This window comes from Zophobas morio, unplaced genomic scaffold (genome assembly GCF_036711695.1).
Source record: "Zophobas morio isolate AGI-343-1 ecotype UQ-CSIRO unplaced genomic scaffold, CSIRO_AGI_Zmor_V1 ptg000044l, whole genome shotgun sequence".
Classification (NCBI taxonomy): Eukaryota; Metazoa; Arthropoda; class Insecta; order Coleoptera; family Tenebrionidae; genus Zophobas; species Zophobas morio.
In genome coordinates, this window is record NW_026972149.1 from 6,383,996 (window position 1) to 6,408,675 (window position 24,680).

General features: G+C 39.8%; 1 protein-coding gene across 1 annotated transcript in view; it reads right to left on the reverse strand.

Annotated features, from left to right (window-relative positions):
- The window catches only part of LOC135141916 (uncharacterized), a 265,878-nt gene that overhangs the window by 24,550 nt on the left and 216,648 nt on the right, over positions 1-24,680 (reverse strand). Inside the window, exon 5 of the mRNA XM_064073505.1 lies at positions 8,708-8,921. Coding sequence (XP_063929575.1) covers positions 8,708-8,921 — 214 coding nt within the window. The remainder of the gene's footprint in view (positions 1-8,707; positions 8,922-24,680) is intronic.

The following is a 24,680-nucleotide window of genomic DNA, read 5'->3' on the forward strand; positions in this document are numbered from 1 at the left end:
CGAATCCTACCAGATCGACGAACAATTCGATTTTACTTCCCCAGCAATTGCAATTGGGTCATACTGATGAATCTCTCACCTTTTCACGCTATTACCCCCATTTTTAACTTCACACAAACGGATTATCTCAAAAACAAACATCACACTCCAAATTTGATCGAAATTTTAGCAAAATACTGTTTCGTTTGACGTATTATAAAAGTTTTAGTGGATTTTCAAAATCTGTTGGAAATTATGATTTCATTTTCCTGTTAAAACCAGCCGGTTTAAGTGAAATATCATAAAAATCTGGCAATGTGTGACGCTAATCTCATTTATAATTCAGGCTACTTTGAATCCAGTTACAGATTCTTCGAGCTCATATGAAGATAGCAGCAGTGAATGGGAGCTTTGTAATTGATTGAAATCGTTCCTCCGATCACGTTTTTCCTCCACACAATTCTCGACTCTGACCTAGTAAATCTTAAATGCCTTTGCATATTCATGGTTGGCTCCTTAATATCTTTCTTGTGCAGTTTTGGCCGGGCTTTTAATATTTATTGCATTGTACAAAGACGTAAATACTGTTTTGTTCTATTATTTTGTAACAAAACCACAAAAGCTTGACACCACTTTCTTGAAGTTACATTTAACTGCGAAAACACGTTGCCACTTTTGATAAAATACGAAACAAGGAACAGTTTAGTTTTTGTCCATTATAAGAGAGCGTGCTTAACCGCATTTCAACAATAAATGGATTTTCTAGGACATTTGATTTTTAACCGAACAATTTGCATTTGTATTTTAAACGAGACTGTTTAGTTTAGTCTGGAAAAATTCCATTATGAATTCAGTTATTAATACAGGCGTGCACTTCAGTTCTTGCATTATTCATGAACATTAATATTTAAATAATTTAATTTATTGTAGTCGTTTATCCCAAATGTTTGCTGTGATGGCTAAACTATGCCACCTAATAACTAATTAAGAGAATTAATTTTTACGTTCGTTACATAAAACGGTGATAAATGTTAAAAGAACACCTGTAAGTTCTCCATGTTCAAGACATTTAATGTCACAAAATACTGCATTTTCTCGAGACTAATAAAATGTATGACTTTTCTTTGAAAAATAGTCCGTTTGGAAAATATTCTTTTGATGAAATAACATCTGAGTGTTCTAACTTTAAAAAGCTTCCACAAATAAAATGTTCTACATACTTGGTCTCGTCCTGTTTAAAATTTGTTTCAAAGTTATTTTGATTTATATTTGTCAATTTTTATTTCTTGTCATGCTTAACATGATTATCTTAGTGTAAAGAGTAGAAACACCATTAACCATAAAAAGGAAACTCGTAATTCAATAAAACCTTCTAAATAGAAGACTCGACGCGTAAATTGTCAATTTTGGAAAGCAGCAGAATCCTCATCATTAATTCCGATTGACCAATTTTTTATACTGCTTCCTTTCCAAACATTTACCCTATTCGTACCTCTTACCATATTAGTCATGATCATATTTTCATGCCTTTCTTAGTTTACTATCTTAGCTACAACATTCAGATCGTTTTCATTAATACAATTCTTCTAAAATTTAAAGAATCTGCCTGATCAAATGGGTCAGGATACCGAATTCGAGATTTTTAAATTTTTGTTCTAGCCTTCTATGCGGGAAGCTATTTAGTAGTTGCATTAGGTCCCTGAATGTATTATACCACCTGGCCGGAGTTTTTTGATCTCGGGAAGCCAAGTGGAGTAATCGCGAGGGGCACGGAACTATAAACTGTGAGAAGCAAAACCTAGAGTTCCTTAATTTCGGGGGCACAAGTTCAGGACTTCACCTTGTCCAAATAACAAAGTAATCCTCGGTGTAATAAGCGAGACTTACAGGAGATCGACATGAAGGAATTGGACCAAATCTAGAACAGCTTAAAGTCTCACACTTGTACCACAGTCATGGTCCATTTTAAGGCTTCTCCCAGAATCTGTCCCACAGTCAGTTTCAAATTTTCAGTGGCCGCCAGGGAGGTCACATCAAGACTTTGACCCGATTTCCAACTTTTGTAGCCAGTCTTTTTCACAAGACCCATTGGAAATCTGTTTCTCCGGCAAAAGTACCCCAGGTACTCCCTTCCCAGGAGAGGGAGCTGGCGGCTGAGTAACCGCCCCCGTAGAAGATGCCAACTCAGTGCGTCAAGGTGACTTTGTTCGGCAAACCGGACAGGTTTATCTTTTATGGCACTAGGCGGTCCCAGACGTGGTACTGACGTATGTGATAACCCCCAATATGATATCGGCGAAACCCTTCACCCCCACCGGTACCACCGACTCTCGTGTTTCGTTAAAATTTCTGTTCTAATTTTCTAAGGGAAGAGGTTCAGTATTAACATTAAGTCCCTAAACATGTTGTCTCATCTGGCGCGGATTCTATGAGCTTGGGACTCACCCTAAGGCGGATTAGAGCTTACAGTTCCTAAATTTAGAAGCCTTGAATTGAATTTGTAATATTTTCCTTCATGTGAGGTAAGCGCAAGAGGTACGGCATTCTAATTTGGACAGATCAGAACTTGCATTTCCTGAATTTCGAAGTCCCAAATTCTGGACAGTTCGAATTTTGCTTTTCACAGTCAGTTTAAAATCAAAATTTGTGTTCTAATCAATTATGCGGCAAGTGGTTTAGTTATAACATTGAGTCCCTAAATGTGTTGTCCCACCTGGCCGGGCTTCTGCGAGCTCAAAAAGCTAAGCTCTAAACGTTATCTGCCCGACTCCAACCTGGATGAATCGAAACTGCACGTTCTGAAGCTTGTTTAACTCGGGTAGCTAGCAAAATTAAAACTAGGGGTAGTTTGCCATCTATCTGCTGCAAGGTGCAACAAGGTAACCCTCGATGGAATGGTAGTACTTGCAGTAAGTAGGAGTTAAAAGTGACCGACATGAAACAATTGAAGCAAATCTGGAGTCCCACACTGGTACCGGCGTCATGGTACATCTTAAGGTTTCTCCTTAATCCGTCTCACAGCAGTCTCAAATTTTCATTGGCCGCCAGGGAGGTCACAGCAAGATCCACTTGAAATCCGTTTTTACGGCAAGAGTACCGCAGGTACTCCCTTCCCGGGAAAGAGAGCTGGCGCCTGTGCAACCGCCTCCCTAGAAGACGCCAATTCCGTGGCGTCAAGGTGACCTTGTTCACCAAGACCAGATAGGTTTGTCTTTGGTGGGAGTAGTCGGTCCAAGGTGCGGTATTAATGCACGTCATAACCACCAATACGATACCAGCGAAGACCTTCACCCTTACCGTCACCATAGACCCTCAGGTTTCATTTAGTCCCTAAACATGTTGTCCCATCTGGCTAGGATTCTATCAGCTCAGGAAGCCAAGGTTGGGACTCACGCTAGGTAGACTAGGGCCCACAGTTCCTAAATTTAGGAGTCACTAGTTATGGACCTCGTTTTCTCTTGATAATAACGTAGTGAGAGGGTGAAGAGTAGGCTGAAGTAATGTGATCAAGTATGGAACTGTCAAGATATCTTTGAGCTCGGGATTTTTTAATCCTTTCCGTCGTGTGACGTAGGCGCAAGAGGTACGGCATTCTAATTTGGACAGATCAGAACTTGGAGTTCCTGAATTTCGAAGCTCCAAATTCTGGAGTTCTCTTTCTTCAAGTAGGTAGAGTAGTGGGAGGGCAAGTGCAGCTTAATATTTACCTGTCACAAAGTGCAACCAGGCAAATCTTGATGGAATAGTAGGTTCATCCGGTATCATACTCCGTAGTACCTGAGATTTTTAGAATTTGTTTAACCCAGGCAGGTAGCAAAATTAAAAGTAGGGGTAGTTTGCAATGTGTCTGCCTAACCTTCTGTGGAATGGTAGTACTTGCAGTCAGCGGGACTGGAACCAAATCTAGAACAGCTTAAAATCTCACACTGGTACCAGAGTCATGAGCCATCTTAAGGTTTCTCCTTGATCCGTCTCACAGTCAGTGTAAATCTTCAGTGGGCGTCAGACAGGCCACAACAAGACCTTGACCCGATTTACAACTTTTGTAGATAATTACACAATTTTTTTCACAAGACCCACTGGAAATCCGTTTTTCCGGCAAGAGTACCCCAGGTACTCCCTTCCCGGGAGAGGGAGCAGGCACCTGAGCAACCGCCCCCATAGAAAGCGTTAACCCCGTGGCGTCAAAGTGACCTTGTTCGCCAAGACCGGACAGGTTTTTCTGCGGTGGCACTAGGTGGTCCCTTCACCCCCATTGTCACCATCGACCCTCGGGTTTCGTCGCAATTTCTGTCTTAATCTCTTTAGGGAAAAGGTTCAGTAAAAATATTAAGTCTTTAAACTTGTCCCATCTGGCTCTGATTCTATGAGCTCGGCTTCAGGTTCAACCTAGGTGAACTTTTTGAGCCTACAGTTCCTAAATTTAGGAGTCACAAGGTCTGGACCTCGTTCCTTGTGGATAATAATGTAGCGAGAGGGTGAAGAGTAGGTTGAAGGAATGGGATCAAGCGTGGAACAGTTTGAACTCGCACATTAGTACCAGAATGGTGCAGCATTTTAAGGTCTCTCAAGATTTCTTTGAGTTTGGGAATTTTTAATATTTTCCTTCGTGTGAGATAAGCACAGACCAGAACTTGTAGTTCCTGAATTTCGAAGCCCCAAATTCTGGACTTCTCTTTGTCCAAGTAGGCAGAGTAGTGGAAGGGCAAGTGCAGCTTTATATACCTGTCACAAGGTGCAACAAGGCAAATCTTGATGGAATAGAAGGTGTATCCAGTATCATACTCGTAGTACATGAGGTTTAAAAAAAGCCAATATAAAGTGACGGAGCCACGTCTGAGACAGTTCGAATTTCCCTGTTCACAGTCAGTTTAAAATCAAAATTTGTGTTCGAATCAATTATGCGACAAGTGGTTTAGTTATAACATTGACTCCCTAAATGTGTTGTCCCACCTGGCCGGGCTTCTGCGAGCTCAAAAAGCTAAGCTCTAAACGTTATCTGCCCGACTCCAACCTGGATGAATCGGAACTGCACGTTCTGAAGCTTGTTTAACTCGGGTAGCTAGCAAAATTAAAACTAGGGGTAGTTTGCCATCTGTCTGCTGCAAGGTGCAACAAGGTAACCCTCGATGGAATGTAGTACTTGCAGTAAGTGGGAGTTAAAAGTGACCGACATGAAACAATTGAAGCAAATCTGGAGTCCCACACTGGTACCGGCGTCATGGTACATCTTAAGGTTTCTCCTTAATCCGTCTCACAGCAGTCTCAAATTTTCAGTGGCCGCCAGGGAGGTCGCAGCAAGACCCACTTGAAATCCGTTTTTACGGCAAGAGTACCGCAGGTACTCCCTTCCCGGGAAAGAGAGCTGGCGCCTGTGCAACCGCCTCCCTAGAAGACGCCAATTCCGTGGCGTCAAGGTGACCTTGTTCACCAAGACCAGATAGGTTTGTCTTTGGTGGGACTAGTGGGTCCAAGGTGCGGTATTAATGCACGTCATAACCACTAATACGATACGAGCGAAGCCCTTCACCCTTACCGTCACCATAGACCCTCAGGTTTCATTTAGTCCCTAAGCATGTTGTCCCATCTGGCTAGGATTCTATCAGCTCAGGAAGCCAAGCTTAGGACTCACGCTAGGTAGACTAGAGCCTACAGTTCCTAAATTTAGGAGTCACAAGTTCTGGACCTCGTTTTCTCTTGATAATAACGTAGTGAGAGGGTGAAGAGTAGGCTGAAGTAATGGGATCAAGTGTGGAACTGTCAAGATATCTTTGAGCTCGGGATTTTTTAATCCTTTCCGTCGTGTGACGTAAGCGCAAGAGGTACGGCATTCTAATTTGGACAGATTAGAACTTGGAGTTCCTGAATTTCGAAGCTCCAAATTCTGGACTTCTCTTTCTTCAAGTAGGTAGAGTAGTGTGAGCTCAAGTGTAGCTTAATATTTACCTGTCACAAAGTGCAACCAGGCAAATCTTGATGGAATAGTAGGTTCATCCGGTATCATACTCCGTAGTATCTGAGATTTCTAGAATTTCTTTAACCCAGGCAGGTAGCAAAATTAAAAGTAGGGGTAGTTTGCAATGTGTCTGCCTAACCTTCTGTGGAATGGTAGTAATTGCAGTCAGCGGGACTGGAACCAAATCTAGAACAGCTTAAAATCTCACACTGGTACCAGAGTCATGGTCCATCTTAAGGTTTCTCCTTGATCCATCTCACAGTCAGTGTCAAATCTTCAGTGGGCGTCAGGCAGGCCACAACAAGACCATGACCCGATTTCCAACTTTTGTAGATAATTACACATTTTTTTTCACAAGACCCACTGGAAATCTGTTTTCCGGCAAGAGTACCCTAGATACCCCCTTCCCGGGAGAGGGAGCAGGCACCTGAGCAACCGCCCCCATAGAAGGCGTTAACCCCGTGGCGTCAAAGTGACCTTGTTTGCCAAGACCGGACAGGTTTGTCTTCGCTGGCACTAGGCGGTCCCAGACGCGGTACTGACGTACGTCATAACCCCCAATACCATATCGGCGAAACCCTTCACCCCCATTTTCACCATCGACCCTCGGGTTTCGTCGCAAATTCTGTCTTAATCTCTTTAGGGAAAAGGTTCAGTAAAAATATTAAGTCTTTAAACATGTTGTCCCATCTGGCTCTGATTCTATGAGCTCGGCTTCAGGCTCAACCTAGGTGAAGGTCTCTCAAGATTTCTCTGAGTTCGGGAACTTTTAATATTTTCCTTCGTGTGAGATAAGCGCAAGGGGCACGGCATTCTAGTTTGCACAGACTAGAACTTGCAGTTCCTGAATTTCGAAGCCCCAAATTCTGGACTTCTCTTTGTCCAAGTAGGCAGAGTAGTGGAAGGGCAAGTGCAGCTTAATATCTGCCTGTCACAAGGTGCAACAAGGCAAATCTTGATGGAATAGAAGGTGTTTCCAGTATCATACTAGTAGTACCTGAGGTATAAAGAAAGCCAATATGAAGGAACGTGACCAATCTCCCGTTTCACAGTCAGTTTAAGATCAAAATTTGTGGTCTAACCTATTATGAGGGAAGTGGTTTAAAACTAGGGGTAGTTTGCCATCTGTCTGCTGCAAGGTGCAACAAAGTAACCCTCAGTGGAATGGTATTACTTGCAGTAAGCGGGACTTAAACGACACCGACATGAAAGGATTAAACCAAATCATGGTCCATCTTAAGGCTTCTCCCAGAATCTGTCCCGAGGTCAGTTTCAAATGTTCAGTGGCCTCCAGGGAGGCCACAGCAAGACCGTGACCCGATTTCCAACTTTTGTAGATAGTTACTTAGTTTTTTTCACAAGACCAACTGGTAATCGGTTTCTTCGGCAAGAGTAACCCAGGTATTCCATTCCCGGGAGAGGGAGCTGGCGCCTGAGCAATCGCCCCCGTAGAAGGCGCCAACCCCGTGGCGTCAAAGTGACCTTGTTCGCCAAGACCGGACAGGTTTGTCTTTGGTGGCACCAGGCGATCCCAGACGCGGTACTAACGTACGTCATAACCCTCGATAGGATATCGACGAAACCCTTCACCCCCACCGTCCAAACTGACCTTAAGGGAAAAGGTTCCTAAATTTCGGAGCTGCAAGTTCTGAAACTTGTTTGACCCGGGTAGCTAGCGGAATTAAAACTAAGAGTACTTTGTCATCTGTCTGCCACAAGGTATAACAAAGTAAGTCCTGGCGGAATGATATTTGGATCTAGCACCACAGTCGCAGTACCCGGAGTATAAAGTTAGCTCAACCAATGAAATGGGACCAAATTTGGAGAAGTTCGAGTTTTACAATGGTACCAGGGTCGTCAAGATTTTCAGGTTTCTCTCAAAATCTACCTCACAGCCGTCCCAACTCAAAATTTGTATTTTAACCTACTATGAGGCAAGCGGTTCAATAGTATGATGTCTTGAAAACCCAAAGATAATCACAACGGTTTGCTCGTATGAACATGTTGATGTCCCTTCGGTAGATACATTCTCGAAGTTTTTAGGGTCCGTTTTAAGTCCTACAGTGATTCGGTTGTAGCACAGCAGCGCTGGGTTGGACTTGAGTGACCGGACCTGACCTGACCTGACCTGAACTGACTTGATCTGATTTGATCTGACTGTGACCTTGTTTATCCTCACAAATATATACTGCGATTTAACTAGTTCTATTCTTTCAATAGTACTCTCTAGCATCTTCGTAGATTTGGCTTGAGTTTGTCACTTCTATGTACTTCTGGAGCTTCAGGTACTAGTATAGAGATCGTTAAGATAATTAATGATTATCAGATTTATATAACGAAATTTTGAGTGGTGGAGCATGAAACATTTTATTAAAAAATATAATAATAAAAAAAACATACCTTAACTACTAAAGATTATGGGAATAATATCTTGTCACTGGGGTTAAATTCAAATATTGATTAGTCGGTCCACTCTTTGACAAAACTTATCCTGTTTCAAGTAGCAGTTAAATTATTAAAGGCGGCAAAGATGATAAAAAATGTTCTTTCTAAAAACATTGTTGGAGATCTTAAGCTTAACCTAAAGGGTTTTATTTGAAATTAATTGGTTGGTAATTTTTGTTTGCGAGTTGTAGGTATTCGATGTAATAAGCCTGATTTTTGAAGGCGCAGCGTCTGTTAATAATTAGATGAAAGGATTTCGGACGAGAGACAAAACAAGTAAAGAAATATAAGGTATTGGAAGTTTCCGGCACAGGATTGGATACTGACCTGTAACTTTGAGAAATATCCTTTTGACTTTAGGAGGATGTGTGGCGACCTGGCATTCGTAGAGACCTTCGTCCCTTCGTGTGATGTAGACAATTTGTAATCGAAAGTTGTTGGGGTATCGAAAGCTGAGCGTGATGCGCTCGTCTCTGCTGTAAGCACTTCGGCCTACCGTAAGAAGATGTATGGAGTCTCCTTTGTGATGAAGCCATGTCACCTGCAAGAAACGCTTCCCCTGAATATTTTATAAAGATTCGATAACCTGCTAATTAACTCTAAACGGCACTAATTACTGTCAACACGCGCGTGTGAGACAATTTATTACGAGACGTGGAATCGACCAGACACTTCGTCAGCCAGGAATGCGTAGAGTAAGAACTTCAAAAGCTCGTATGTGCTTGACTTCGAACCATAAAGTACCGCTCATTCCAACCTGAACACCGATATTAATTATCTTTGGGTTCTATTCAGTAAAGAAACGTCGAAACGGTAGCTACGTGCTATCGCCTCATTACTCTCTTCCTCTCCAATAGACTTTCTGGTTTAAGAGTGAATTCAAGGAATTCGTTTTTGTTAAACACCGGCTCGGCCAGCTCTGATAGCCTCGTTAGTTGAGGCTTGTACACACTCGGTGTTACTGCCAAGAATTTCTGCTGATAAAACGCCAACACATTTACAAACTCTTCCTCCTACAATTTTTCTTTTTCGTTTTGATTAAATAGGACGGAAAACAAGATAGTTCTTTCTGTATCTGCTTTACACTTTTATCGACTTTCCCCGCTTATTAGTGTTTCTCGTTTCATTACGTACCTCGACGCTCAAATGGTCACCGAAACATTTTTCAACACACACCTAGTTTTTACATCCAGACCCTTTCACTATCTGCTTCCGTCTGTTTGTCTGTTTTTGTCTGTTCGTTGACCATGTTATTAGAATCTCAGAAACTATTAATTAAACTTTGTTTGTTCACCCCACAATTAAGATTTAATTCTGGCGATTATTATTAAAACTAGAATAGAGTGTTTAACGCAGATGATGGTCCTATCCCCACTCCTGCATTTTAAATTACCGTTGAGAAGATTTTTTTTGTTTTGAGTAACTTAGGTTTTTGACTTTAAAATGAAGCTGCAATTGATTTCACGATGTTCATGACAGTACAAAGTTGCGAGTTTGGCGTGCGTATTGCGATGAGTGTACATTAAACGAGTAATGTTAACAAGCAGTAGTTTACCCTATTTGCAAATTTATCAAATTATAAGAGAAGTTTGTAACGTCTTATGAATAAGCAACACAAAGTGAACAACCTTAATTTTTAGTTTAAACAAGAGCCAAGGTTGAGTTGTGTACTTTCGGTGCACGATTTTGTAACGAATGAGTCAGATTGAATATAATATTCTCTATTTTGCTCCTCCAAACTTTTAATATGAATGTCGCTGTTTGGTCAGAACCGACAGTTCGAAATGCTAATGAAAATGTTTGAAAACAGCAGAGCTGACCGAGTTATGTGTCAGCGGATTTCGCATAGAATTTGAGACCAGTAACATATTACTTTTCACACAAGCACATGCAAATTGCAAAACGTGAACGCGGCATTTTTTTTTTCATGGTCGTTTTTGTTTTTTTTTTTAATAACGCAACTTATTTCGACCGCAGGGAAATTAAGTTTTTCATTAGGTACTTATTGACGAAACAGAAAATCAAAATCCGAGGTGATTTCACGAGCTAGTGGCGTGTCCCTCCGGATGCGAGTTTGAATGTTCTTGGCGTATATTATTGAAGCATGTGTAGGGCGAAAGTGGGGTTTGGAGAGCCCTACTCTGATTAACGGACGTGGAAAGGGTCGTGCAAAACCTGGCCGTCTTGCGACAGGCTCGGATTTCCTTCGCCACTCCAATCAGCAGGAATACAACTAGGATCTTGTTCATTGGATTGTGTCACGAAATTGTTAACAAAGAGCTTTTTTTATTTGCACAAACTATTAACGCCTACCTTGGTCCGCTTTCTTTTTGCACCAGGTAATACAGACGACGCGCTCTAGTCATAGTTTGTTTTCCTTCATGGCTTTAGATCGATCCCTATATAGCTTAACTTCATCCACACGACGCAGTTTTTAAATTTCAAAAATAGACAAAATCGATTCGCGGGTAATTTAATAATGTGTTTTTCTGAACACCCGCGCGCCTTATGTCATCAAATTTTTTATTCTAATACGTAATCTCGTACCACGCTCAACTTTTTCATCACTTTTTTACATCTATTTACTTGTTGTACTACATTCTTTGCAAGCTATTGTACAAATTTTCACCTTCTGTAAAATTCTGTCAACATCACTGACGTTCATAGTAAATAACACGGGACTCAGTAAGTGAACTTATTTACTTCAAAGTTTCTCAATACTTTTTCCCTTATATTTGCACAAACTATCAACACCTACGTTGCCTCGCTCACTTTTTATGCGATGAAGTAATATAACGTTGGGTTGTATTTACAACTTACAAATATTTATATACTGATTGGAGATACCCTCCACCGCTATAATTAGAGTCAGTTTGCAAGCTTGGTTAAAGCAAAATTACGAGATAATTGAAAAAGCTACTTAAATATTTACACACTCTCTCCACGAAATACACGCCGAAAATCAGCGGTTATTGCGTTCGACCACTTAAGCTGCGCTTGGAACTTCAGGAATGTTAATTTTATTGCCACTTTTATAACTAATATTTTTTATCATCGGTTTATTGCTCTTCGGTTTTTATTGGTTTTTGAGTTGTAGGAGCACCAGCGGACCTATTGTTCATAATCATTAGTGTGTATCTTAATCACAATGTTTGTGTTTTTTACATATATTTATTTGTTGCTTCCTGAGCGTAAGCTTGTTTAAACACTTCCGCGAAAGTTTGAGGATATATTAAAATGTTGATGACGTGATAATAAAATTTTGTTAGGGAAAATTCACTTGAAATATACGCATAGCATGCTCCTTTACGTGTAGTTTAACACTTCGCACATAGTTTTATTTTAATTTATAGGGGTTATTATAAAAAAATGAAATCCGCAAAATTCATTAAATATTTCCGCTAATTATGGATTTAATTATCAATTAGATCATTAATTAATCATTTTCTGTAAGAAGAATAGGCAGATTATCGTTAATATATGGTTTTCTCAAAAAAAGAAAAATTTGCCAATTGAATACGAAATTAGTCTTTATGTATACGTTGCATAGTGAATTTTTCCGAATTTTTGTGACATAAATTTTACTACGAGCAACAATAATGAGTGCCCCGTGGCTAATTAACACGGTGAAAATGAAAGTTTAATTAGGAATGACCTTCACCATTGTTGTTTTGCTACAGGCGTCTGGCTATTTTCATGTTTTCTCAAAGTTTCAAGCTTTACAAGAACCTCTGACAAATATATAATGCACGTGGGTTGAAAATGCGTGGAAAATCTCTGTTAAGCAGCGAGCTTTCGCGAACACGCAAAAGTCAATAAATTATCATCTGGACTATATTTTATCCCAGTGACCACGACCCGCTGATCGAAATACATAATAATTTGGGGCACAGCCGAATTCGAATAAAATGCCGGCGGCATTAAATATTATTAAACCGGTGTATCAAACAATGAGTTATTTTCGACCTCGGTCTATTATGATTCTAATACATAAATTCAGCCCTTCTTTGTTATCATCGTCTACAGGTTGCAGTGAATTTTCCCTTACATTTAAGAACATACTCTGAAAAGCTCGGAAAATCACGTAAAACATTAATTTACAGAAAACGGGCTCGTAAAAGATACAACCCAAATTGCACATTATAAAATCAGCATTGACGTTCGACAGCGGCGTGTCACTGCTTTCAGAGCAAACATGAACCGAAGTGTAAGATGATCATGTGATTTTATAAACTTATTAGTTGCGGAAGCGCGTTTTTCGAGCTTGTTCAGGGAATTTGAAGTAAACTGGAGCTGCAATTAAATAAGTGTTGGCAGTGCAGTGGGGATCGTTTAAGCACTTTAATGCGCTTTTTTGGTGCGACGCTACAGACGCTAATATTTAACGGCGGAGTCGTGGAACCAACACACTGGAGACTGGGGTGTCAACTCATATTTAAAAACGGTAACGGGGTTAGTAGATTTATGTATTTATGAGCTTCAAAGACAAGATGAATGGTTTAAGCTTTCAGATTGGCAAAACTAAGCTCTCCGGTAAATGTCAGTTGTGATGATTATCCTACCCTTGCTATTACCTTTTGTCGAACTGGGCGTTTTAGACCACTTGTAAATAGTTAAATATCTGATCAATACCCCGAATGTTACAATATTCCCACAATAATCTGTTCATGTATCCGGCTTTGCAAAATTAAGCAGCTCATAACCGTCAGAGAATTCACGTTTATTCAGTTAAACGAAATTAATTTTTGTTTTAGAGGAAATTGCTACCGCTGGTTGTTTCGTTGCAGTTTTAAAGCTTTTATGGATATTATAGCGTTGCCAGATTCGTTCAATAGCCGAATTCCAATTTGACGGATTATAAAATAAAAATGTGTAAATAGTCGGTAAATCTTGCTCTTGACTGAAAGTAGTTAACATTTCACCAGATTGGTGTGCCGGCATATCAGAAGTGAGCTCTCTAGCTGTTCGATGGGTCGGTATTTGACATAAAATGTCGCTTCAGACGATCATCCTCCTCTTATTATTACTTTTTGTCGAGTGCCTCGCTGGGCGTTTTCAAGCACTTCCGAATAGTTAAATATCCAATCGATAGCCGGAACGTTACAATATTCTTGATAATCTGTTCATGTATCCAGTTTTGGAAAATTAAGCAACTCGGTTATAACCGTATCAGTACATAAGGGACACGTTTTCGTTGTTCCAGAAGTCGTCATGTGTTTTGAAACTACCAACAAATTAAAACATTGTATAACGCAAGCGAAGATATTGAGAAACAAAATCGTAGAAGTACTTTCGCAAACCTGTTGTTGTGTGACATCGTCAGCTGCAAAATATCGTTACATTTGATGGCACATGTTTGCCGAAAAAGTGTCTGTTGAAGAGTGAATCGAATTATTTTACGACGCTTCCGATATGTGTATTATGTGCTCACGATAATGAAAGTTCTGTTTTACAAGATGTCCGTCTTCTGATGCTGCTGTCTGGATTATTCAGGGCGAACGACAGACTCGGCATAATTATGAAATTCCTGAAATGGTTTGCTTAGAATTTAAGGTCGTAAAAGATGGTTAGTTGTTTAAGGATATACAACTATAGAATTGAGAGGTAAGAGGCAAATACTGATGTAAGAGGAGAGCTTTTAACGGATGGAAAAAAGCAGATCACGCTGTCAATATTCAAATGGATTAAAAATGCTTTTAGAACATCGTTGAAGATTGAAACATTTTTTCACTTCTATTTACAAAGGATAACGTAGTGGGTAATGCTTCTGGAAATTAGAATATGGAACGAGGCTGTGTTTTTTAAGCTGTTTGAATTGCGCAACACTTGTTTCTGTCTGGGTGTCTGTACCATCAATATAATTCAGACAGACGTACAGTAATAACAATAACAGTAAAAATTTATTTTGGAGGATACTTATTTTATCTTAAATGCAGTCAGGTTGACAGATAATTGACAATTAATATAGCAATTAGAATTTATTAGTGTTAATGGGGTTTTACATGATATAAATTTGATTTTTGCTTTTTGTAAGCAAACAAGCAAGACCTAGAAACTAAATGAAACAACAACCGCGAAGAGTGAGTTAGTTAGTTGTGGATATTAAAATGTGGTGTTTGTTCTCTCTCGAGTGTTTAAGTTACATTAAAGCAGTTTTCATTAAATGTCTGCTTGAGTACTTACATCACAGTTTCCTCAGTAAGAAAAACAGATCCAGATTTCGCTAAAGTCAAAAGCCCTATTTGATCTGTTTAGAGAACAATTATTGTCATAACGTAGAAAGCTTGACGTTTTGGGTGTTCATCGTAATTCTTCCAGCGATCCACCCAGAAGGTTCTTAAGGAACGTAACGGCGGGATGTTCCAATTTAGCAAAAACCCTCGCGACACTTTTGCGGCTTGAGAAGCGTGTTTATCATGTTCATATGAAGTTCTTTGTAGTCAGTTTTGTTTCTATGGCACCGAGCGGCCTTAAGCGGCCCGTTACAGGTATACGCAGGAAATTTGGCGTCTCGTGAACCCTGGTTCGATAGCACATTCGCCAACTTAAACGAGTTTGGCTCCGATTTGCAAGACTTCGGCCCTAAATCTAAGTTGTGGCAAAGGCGTGCTTGGGCTGACCCTTGCGAAAAGTTACAAAGCACTGAAGTGTCGCCTTTGTCGAAAATTGAAATCAAATTTTTCCAAGTATCCATTACGCCCGAATTCTGTGTTTAAATTAGCAGAAAAAAATTTATTTAGATCAAAGTAAAAATTCCCTGTGTGCTGCGCATTTAATCCTTTCCGATTTAATAATTTTAGGTTGAAAAGGGAACAAAACGGGAGTAACGAAAAAATTACTTAAATAAAACTTTTCGAACGAGTTGAAGCTTTGAAATGCGTAAAGTTGCACTTTATTATCAAGTTTGCTCCGTACAAATACCAATAGTGTCTGGGCTGCTAATGAAATCACATTCTCACGTTCCCTTGTGGCATTTCGTTTAGGATTCTGAACGCTCACTGTGAAATGTCTTCGTTATTACGATTATGTTACTTTTCTGTTGTTGAATAGATTCTCGGGCTGTAATAGTTAGGATTCATACATCCAATTTTTTAGGTAACGTCTTTTGCGGCTCGTTTTACATCCGCTCATCACACAGTTCGCGTCTATTCAATTTAACAAAGATCTTTTTTGTTTTAATGGAAACCAACCCGCTGACTTGTTTTGTACTAGTTTTAACCGATTCGTACAACGGTTATTTTAGACGACATAGAGATAAAAAAGTTGCAACGAGTAATTCTAGATGATCCTGAAAGATACAAAGATAGCCTGAACGTTTGAACGTCCTTTTATCCTTTAACAACTTCGTTTTTAATAAAGCTATTTACTAAATTTTCTCTAGGGTCCCGTTTTCTATGTTCCTCGTTGCACTGCGGTGGCCCTTCGTCTTGTCGAAACATTAAAAAAGAAACTAGTCGATCGCTTTTAGGATAACGCAGACAAAAAGTTTAATAATAATAGTCTCCCTGGCTTTGTTAAAAAACTTGTTAAAATATAAATGTGTCACGTGCATCGGACATCCGAATTCCATCCTATATAATTATTCGCTAATAACGGTCGAAACGAGGAAAAAAGGAAAATTTGAGTGTCGCTGCGAAACGAAGGACATCATTCTAAATGGACGCGCTGATATTGTGGCCATTAATAATGTAAAGCGTGGTAGCGATGACAGGTTTAGAATCCAATGTGTAGCCCTTTACATAAAAATTTGGTCAAGCTATTCAACCTCTGTGCAGTGTTTCCACTAGTCTTTATATTCTTGAGCTTTTAAGATTGATCAAGTGTCTTTCCCGCAATCCGGCGGATTAGCTACGTTTAGAGAACATCCACATTATGCAAATGTTTCCAGAAATAGAAAAGCAGCTGATGGTTTTATATTTAGAACAAATACATTTTTAGAACGCTTCGTCCCGATTCTCAACGTTTAAAACGGATTTGAAGTTTAGCGGGAATAAGAGATAAAGACGAGGGACAAAATTGATCGTGGCAATTTGTGGTCTAGCAATTGTCTTATTTGCATGCAATAAAACCGAATTAGCTTGGACGAGATATATTGATTTTGAATTTACAATAAATGGAAAGAGCCTTAACAATAAAACTGTCAATTACCTTTGTCCGATGGCAAGATTTCGAGCGGATTCAAGCCAGCCAAATATATTTCGTCATCTGAGCATCGGGTATCTCGGTAATGAGTTTAGTGTCAGTGGGAGAATGCCAGATAATTAGGGCGCAATTATGATAACCAAAACACAATTGGTATATAAGATCGCACGTGCTCGCTTCACATTTCTCCAATTACGGGGCACGATCATGTTGAGGGGTGCAAATTTCTGTGATAATAATAATACACATCAAAGGTGATGAATGCAGCTGTATTGATGAAATTACAGCTCCCAGCATTCATCTAACTTAGCTATTAATAAACAACCATGCAGAGAAATCTTGACAGATTGCGCCAACTCCTACATTGTGGGATTGAGTGGGTTTGATTCGATAATGATACTTCAAAACAACAGCGGACCAGACTGCAATTTATAGCCTCCCACGCAGACTGTGACACAATTTTCGGTTTAGCAAAATCTATTTTTCATACGTTTGCACAGACCGGAGTACTTCAAGGAGCTCCCGCGGCTACACTTTATTTTCACACTTTAACAATGATCTAGCACCTGAGACATAACCACTTCACCACTTTTTTTAACTAAAAACTTTAATGCGTTGTTTTATCGTTTTCAATAGTGGCATTCGTGTTTATCTTTTATTAACTCGTCCTAGAGTCTCGCCTTGCGAATTAATCTGGTGCGTCCAATTCGGAGGCGCGAGATAATTGTTTGGTCTGTGCGATAGCAGCAATAGAAAAAGAGCATTTTAACAGAAAAAAAGGGTCGGAGAGTTCTCAAAAACGTCGTTTGGGAGTTTCAAAGACGTTCCCGGTCTTGCGTACTTCTAAAATAAGGAAGTGTTTTAAACCTTGTGTCGTAACTTGAGTTTGTTGATTGAGTTGGGCCTCGGTTTCTTTCGCTGTCTTTTGTGCTTTGTCATTATCGCTTAAAAGGAATGGTCTTGCTGGACGTTGATTGGGAAGGTGTTAACTACTGTTCATTGTAGCATGAGAAGGATAGGTTTGAGTTAGCGTTTAAGGCGAGAACAAGAAGTGCCCCAAGTTATTCGAGTATGGAACGTGTGATCGCAAGGTTTGGAGTAATTTCTATACTATGTGTTGTAATATTAATGAATCAGGCAATTTAAACCGATTAGAACCCAAATCTATATTTGTTATCTTAGGTTTCGGATTGGCGCCTTCTATGGGGCCGGTTGCTCGGGCGCCTGGGATACAGTAGCCGAAGACGCGTATCTCCAGTACCCTTATCACGGCTTCCGGCTCGTCAAAATTTTTTTCATTTCAAGGTCTAGGATTTACTGGGTGTGGGTAATCGAGATCTGAACATCTTGAAATACTACAAGTTTGGAAGTTTTGTAGTAAATTTTTAGGACTGTTACTTTGATAACTGTTGTCTTAATGGGATCGATGATTGTGCACTGAAATAACTATCTGATCTATAATGAAGGGTTTTTAGGGGCGAATTTTCCATGAAATTGAAACTGTTTGCAAAGACTATTTGTTTTAAGTGGACGTCGTTTTTAACTTAACTGCTTACTGTATTACTAGTTTTACTTGAGTTTGCTCTATTCGACAACGCGAGGTGGATTTAATGTTTCTGGAGACAAAGGTTATGAGATCATATTTGAAACGAGAACTTTCAATTGCTGTAGCCGGCGGTAATGTCCATTGGGTAAAAGACTTGAAGGCCGTTTAGTCTGAAGAGTCATCTGATGTTTAGACGAAATGTCTTCTAGACGTTGTTGAGGACGCTGATGCGTATACATTGATAGCGAATAAAGCTTTTATACCTGTTCTTTTAGGAACATTTTCCACTATTTTAGTGGCAATTGTAGAACAGACACTAGAGGGAATAACCTGTATTTTTTGTCCGCTACGTTTAATGACTTTCTGGACCTACTAGAGAGTCTACTTTGTTGGGTTGGAATGAATTCACCTCACTTTAATAAAAAAATCAAAATAAAGCCGCTCACACATGAACAGCGTTCAAACCGTGTGTCGGTATTTCGTTTCGTTGCGCAATTATTCACTGCGCACTGGATGCATCCGTTACGTCAATAAGAGAGTGAGACGTAAGTTCTTGAAAAGGTGAATTAACTGGAGAATATGTGCTTCGCACCAATTCTTTCTTAATCGAATCTCTTGTCGGGCTTTGTTTCATATTGATTGAGACAAAAATGTTCAAGAAAATTTAGTATTGTGGTTTTATATTTAGTCTGATTACTATAATATATTAAAATTCTAGTATCCACATTTCTGGATGTATGCTAAACTATGGCTTCTTTGTTCGCATATATGGTAATTTACAAACCGAACTATTATTGTTATTATCATAAAAACAGCAGCTGTATTTAAATTTGGAAATAACGATACCAAATAGAGTGCGTAAGGGCTTTGCGTAAGCCCTATTTAAGATCCCGGCTATCCAAAAAGCTTTGCTCTTTTAAAGAAAAGTTACAAAGTTGACGCTGAACTCCGCAAAGTGCAAAAACTTTCTCTCCCTTTGTTGTATTTATGTAATAATTTAAATTGAATCTCGATGCCGTATTTTGACTTCACAAACAGGTGTCTTTGTGATAGCGCCTATTGTGCTAACATTAGGTGGCTGTGGACAAGGATAATTACTTTAGGCGGCAATTTCAACTTGAATAATAATTCCAGTGTTCTGTGCGCTCATTTTTTGCCGATTGTGTCACATTTAATTCAATCAAAAAATGACAATGCGACTACATTTCATTGATTTTTATGTATACAACGCTGCCGTTTCATTGGATTCAATAAATGTACGCTGTGTTGTCAAAACTTCGTAAAGTATTCCAAATGAATAGGAAGAATTTCCGTCATCCACTGGAGAACCGTCTAGTGGTTTGTACTTCCGCCACAAAGTGCAGACTAAATCGTAAGAGCTAACAAGAAATGTAACGGAGTCGTCAACTGAAGACCGAGACTTTTATTAAAATCGACGTTGTAAAGACTGGAGCGCACACGTCTGATGAAGTTTATTGCTGGTTTCGAGTAATCTTGCAGACTGAAGACATTTGAATATGTTTTTAAACATTTGCAAAGCATTCATTACTAAAATGTGGCTTCTACTGAGAATTAACATATATCCAGTGTTTTTATTAAATGGTGTATCACAAGGTTGAAGGTTAGGTCTAGTGATTTTGTTCTTTGGTATAAATGATGTGTATTTGTTTTGTCCATTAACGTAATTTTTAATTATAACTTACTATTAATTCTGGAACTAAAGTACAAGTTTTGCTTTGAAGAAGCTTTAATTACAATTTTGAGTTCTTCAAAGAAAATGGTTTGGCAAAATAGCGCTCGTCTGTGTAAGGAATCCTGGAATAAATAAAAAAGCAACGAAACTAGAACGATCAATGAGCTAGCAAGTAGCGGATTAAAGAGAATTATTTATACAAATTCTGAAAGAGCACACCGTACTTGTTTGAAACAATAAATTTTGCTCACGTCATGCAGATAGTTAAGTTCCAAAATTATTAATTTATGCAAAAGTAGTATAATTAAACTCGGCGTGCTTTGTCCGTACACATTGTTTTATGTTTCTGTGATGTAAAATTTTTGATATAAATTATGTATGCCGCAGGCGTATAAAGCGTTTCAAAAAGTTGTTCATTTAATTCTCACAGTTTTGATGCCGAAAAAAGGTGGCGCCGGTGTAAATAATACCACAAAAAAAAATAGAAAAATATCTCATGTGTCATCGACTCGAAGGTAGCAGAATAATCTCGACAAAGCAAAACATGTATATGGAGGTGACATATTCAAGGCATACGCTTCATCTCCACCCTGTACACTGATCGGGGTTTTTGTAAAGGGAACCGCTGAAAAAGATTCATCTGAATTTGGTTATATGTGCTTCTTTATTGGGGAAGCGACATCCATAGTGATATACCTTTATAAAGAGGATGATTTATGTTTAACACTCTTCAGTAACTTTAAGGATCTCGTTCATTTTTTATTCTGTACGTGGACATCCTGTGCGCTCAGTTCGAACTACCGGCTTAATCAAAAATAGTAAGAACGCACCCTATTATTTTCCAGCTAAAGTCTTCCTTTGTCATAAATATAAATAACCTACTACAAACTTTCGGAATGCCATGTGACAACTGAAAAGCATATCCGGTTGTCATTTTAACTAAAACGAATACAATAATAGCAGTCCGGCACTCTCGGGATTACAGTCTCTCTGTAGCTTTTAAGATTGATTACATTTTTCAGGTGTTGGGAATGTTATTGGAACGAACATCACATTAAAAATATAAATGATTCCTTTCAATAATTGATCGTAGCCCATTCAAACTTATTTTAACTGTCTCCATTCGCGCTTTATCGTACATTATGTATGACGTATTACAGGAGAAGGCGTAACGTATTCCGAATACTTTGGAATTCAAACATGGATGATGTTCGAATGCATGCATAAGATCTGTCATTCATGTTCCCCCTCGAGTCCACACTGCTACACTGCATCGAAAAGACGCATTTACCTCGCTTTGATTGTTTCCTCGCTATGTTACTTTAATTTGTAACTTTGCGACTCATGAAGAAATTATTTAACAGTTAATTATTTTTTTACCTAGTGGCGTGTTTTTTTCTGCGTTCCCCTATGGCTACTCTCCGGATCGTGCTCCGCTTTGAATTAATTAACACTTCATTATATTTGCGATGACTATTTGATCAATAAGAAAAACAAAATTGTTTCTGTTAATTAACCAGTTGGTCCATGTTTCGCCCGCCGCTAAAATATGTATATTTGTATTAACCTCATCACTATAGCCTGAAAAATTTTATTCCTGACGCTGACGACCATAAAATAACGTTTTCATCGTCGTGTTAAATTACTTACAATTTATTGCCATAAATTGGGAAATTTGATGCGACAATTCGTGCTAAATATTCACCAAATGTAGATATCCCTCACTGGGGTGGTTTGTAAATCACTTGGCCACGATTTTATTGCCGTGTAGGCACTACCGAGCTGATAACAACTGATAGGGCCTTAGCGGAAATAACAGGGAAAATACATGTTTATATTTATATGGCGCACACCGAATTTATAACAAACGCATTCTATGCGCCCAAGCGACCACTAAAATAGTTATTGAATTGCGGATTAATCGAAAAAGTAAAACAATGTTGAATCTCAAAACATTGAATTTATGCACTAATTCCAAGCCAAATATCCACAAATTTGATAAATTTATTGGTGCAAATGTCGTAGTATTTAAAAAAAATACCGTTCATACTACTGAGAAAGTAATCTGACCTCTTTCAGGCTGGGAAATAGAGTTCTAAATGTGGGGACTACCCGACAGATCTATTTTTTGGGTCTGACAAGATTAAATGTATCATTGATAAGATCACAACCTTTTTTGATCAAGTCCCCACCTTTTAGGAATAGCCGGGGCTTCAATCGGGCACACCAACCCTGCTTTCCGTGAGGTTTATCTTGAACTCTAACTCAAAACTGATGCCTTCAATGGGCGAAAAGGTCAGACTCAACCTTGAAAAGCTATATTTTCTATGGAGGAAATGATATCTCAGTAGAATAACTCAGTGATAGTAGTATATGTAGTTGGACAGGTCAGTTCGGGTCCGGTTGGGTCAGGCAAGGTCCGCTAGGCTCAGGTCAGGTTCTTTTGGTTTGAGAAGATCAACCCCTCAACGTTTGGTCAATGTAAGGCTTTTAGCATCAACCCGAGCTTCAGTCCGACAGGCTAAAACGCGCTTCCAGTGCGGTTTGTCCTGAGTCTGAATTAAAATTGATGTCTTCGGTAATTGACAAGATCCGCTGGAAAGCTGTATCTTCTATGGAGAAAATGATATCTTGGTAGAATCACTCGAGGTCACATGCTTTCCATGTGCTACAATTGGTCCGTTATTTCATAGGATTAACGTCCACATGCAGGGACTATCAGTGGAAATAATGGTTTTGTGTTTGGCCTTTTAAGAACTGCCGGGCCTTCAATCGGGCGGAGAACAGCTGGGCCTTCAATCGGGCGGACCGAAGCATGCTTTCCGTGATGTTTATCCTGAGTTCTAAGTTAAAACTTGTGTATCCAATGGTGAAAAGGTCCAACTCTACGTTGGAAAACTATATCTTCTATGGAAGAAATCATATCTCGGTAGAATAACTCGAGGTTTCATGGTTGCTGTGTCCTTTGATTGGTTAGGTAATGCGTCAAAACAAGCGTGTTCCTGGTCCGAGCTGGATTCTTAGGGGTAACTAAAAGTTTCTCCATGGTAGTTTTCCTAGTCAAGGAACATTCTAAATCTAAATGTACCCTTGACCTGATCTCCACCCAGTGGCCAGTGATGAGTGGTCTTTACGGGATATGGACAGGGAATTTGTCTGAGGAATTGGAACCTCGACAAACCTACATAGAGCTGGAATTTCAAGAGGAGTGAAAAGCTTTCCGCGATGGTTTTGCTTATGCAGATGTCGTAAATTTAATAATACATAGGTAATAGTTTCTTAACTTGACCTTCGCCGAAGTTCGGGTGATATAAATATCTTAAATATACTCGGCAACGTGTTTTTTGCTGGTGTTCGAGGGATCAGAATGGACTGTCTTAAGGAGTACAGTTCCGGGAAATTGGAACCTCGGAATAGGCGACAGAACGAGATCCCCTTAGGGGCGATCCACGCCGGATTATACTCGAGGGACACGGTTCTTATTGGTCAGAAAAAGGATCGTGCCATACCCACGCTACTCTGAATACCGAGAAAAAGTTAAGACCTGGCAGAACTCTTTGTTTGAGGTACTCTACTTCTGTTTAGGACCTATAGTGTCCACTGCTAACGCTTAGGTATCAGGTTTTGGCGTGCTAAACATAAACGTTAAATGATGGCTTTGGGTATGTGGTGTACCCGCATTAAGTACTAGTTTGAAAGCCCCACATGACTCCCTTACTGATGAAGCTGTAACGAAGCGAATTTCGTGGGCCGGACACCGTGACAAGTACCGCGGCCGAAAAAAGGCGGATTTCCTCGTGAAGTCTTCAGGAGAGAAGAGGTTCTATGGCTGTTTTCAAGTTTTACTATTTTTGTGAGAAGTGCAGACCCTGTGCGAACCGACCACCATAAGTACCGTTTTCGAAACGTTGCCCCCGAGCGAAAAACCGTACCTCCGTCACCGCAAAAAACCGAAACCGTTGAACACGCGTCGTGTTCTGCCATCTCGCTCCCCTTCCGGGTCGCCGTACCGTTCCCGCGCGATTTCCCGTTTGAGGGTCGCCGCCCCCAGGTCCAGTTTTATTATTTTTTTAAATTTTGTAAAGTTTCTTTTGTAAATACTTAAGATTTGTTTAGTCGTGCAGCTGGTGGCAGGGAACAAAATCCGATTTATGTTTAATTTTCCTTCGTTTTATTGTATTTATTGTTTTCGCGAGTGCTCACCAGACCACCTGGAGATCCGTGTCTTCGATTTTAGAGCAATCACGGTGCTCCCTCCCCCGGAGAGGGAGCTGGCGCCCGAGCACCGCCGCTCCCGACCGAAGGCGCCAACGCCGGTGGCGTGAAGGTGTGCTCATAGGCCTAGGTCGGCTATGCTTGGCATCGACGCACGTCATCTCCACACGTTATCGGTGAAATTCCGAACCGTCACCGGAATTTCGTCGCAAAGCCACGTCACGATTGGTACCTAATTATTTTGTTATAGAAGGCAAGTCTTCCAAATTGAAAAATATTGTAAAGTTTCTTTTGTAAATATTTAAGATTAGTTTAGCCGTGCAGCTGGTGGCAGGGAACAAAATCCGATTATTGTTAGTTTTCCTCCGTTTTATTTTATTTATTGCTTCGGCGAGTGCTCACCAGACCACCTGGAGATCCGCGTCTTCGATTTTAGAGCAATCCCGGTGCTCGCTCCCCCGGAGAGGGAGCTGGCGCCCGAGCACCGCCGCTCCCGACCAAAGGCGCCAACGCCGGTGGCGCGAAAGTCTGCGCATAAGTCTAGGTCGGCTAGGCTTCAGAATTTCGTCGCAAAGCCACGTCACGATTGGTACCTAATTATTTTATTATAGAACGCCAAGTCTTCCAAATTGAAAAATATGTAAAATGTTTACTGTTACTAAATGTAATGTAATTGGTGACTATTTGTGTTCGAGTATTGTTTA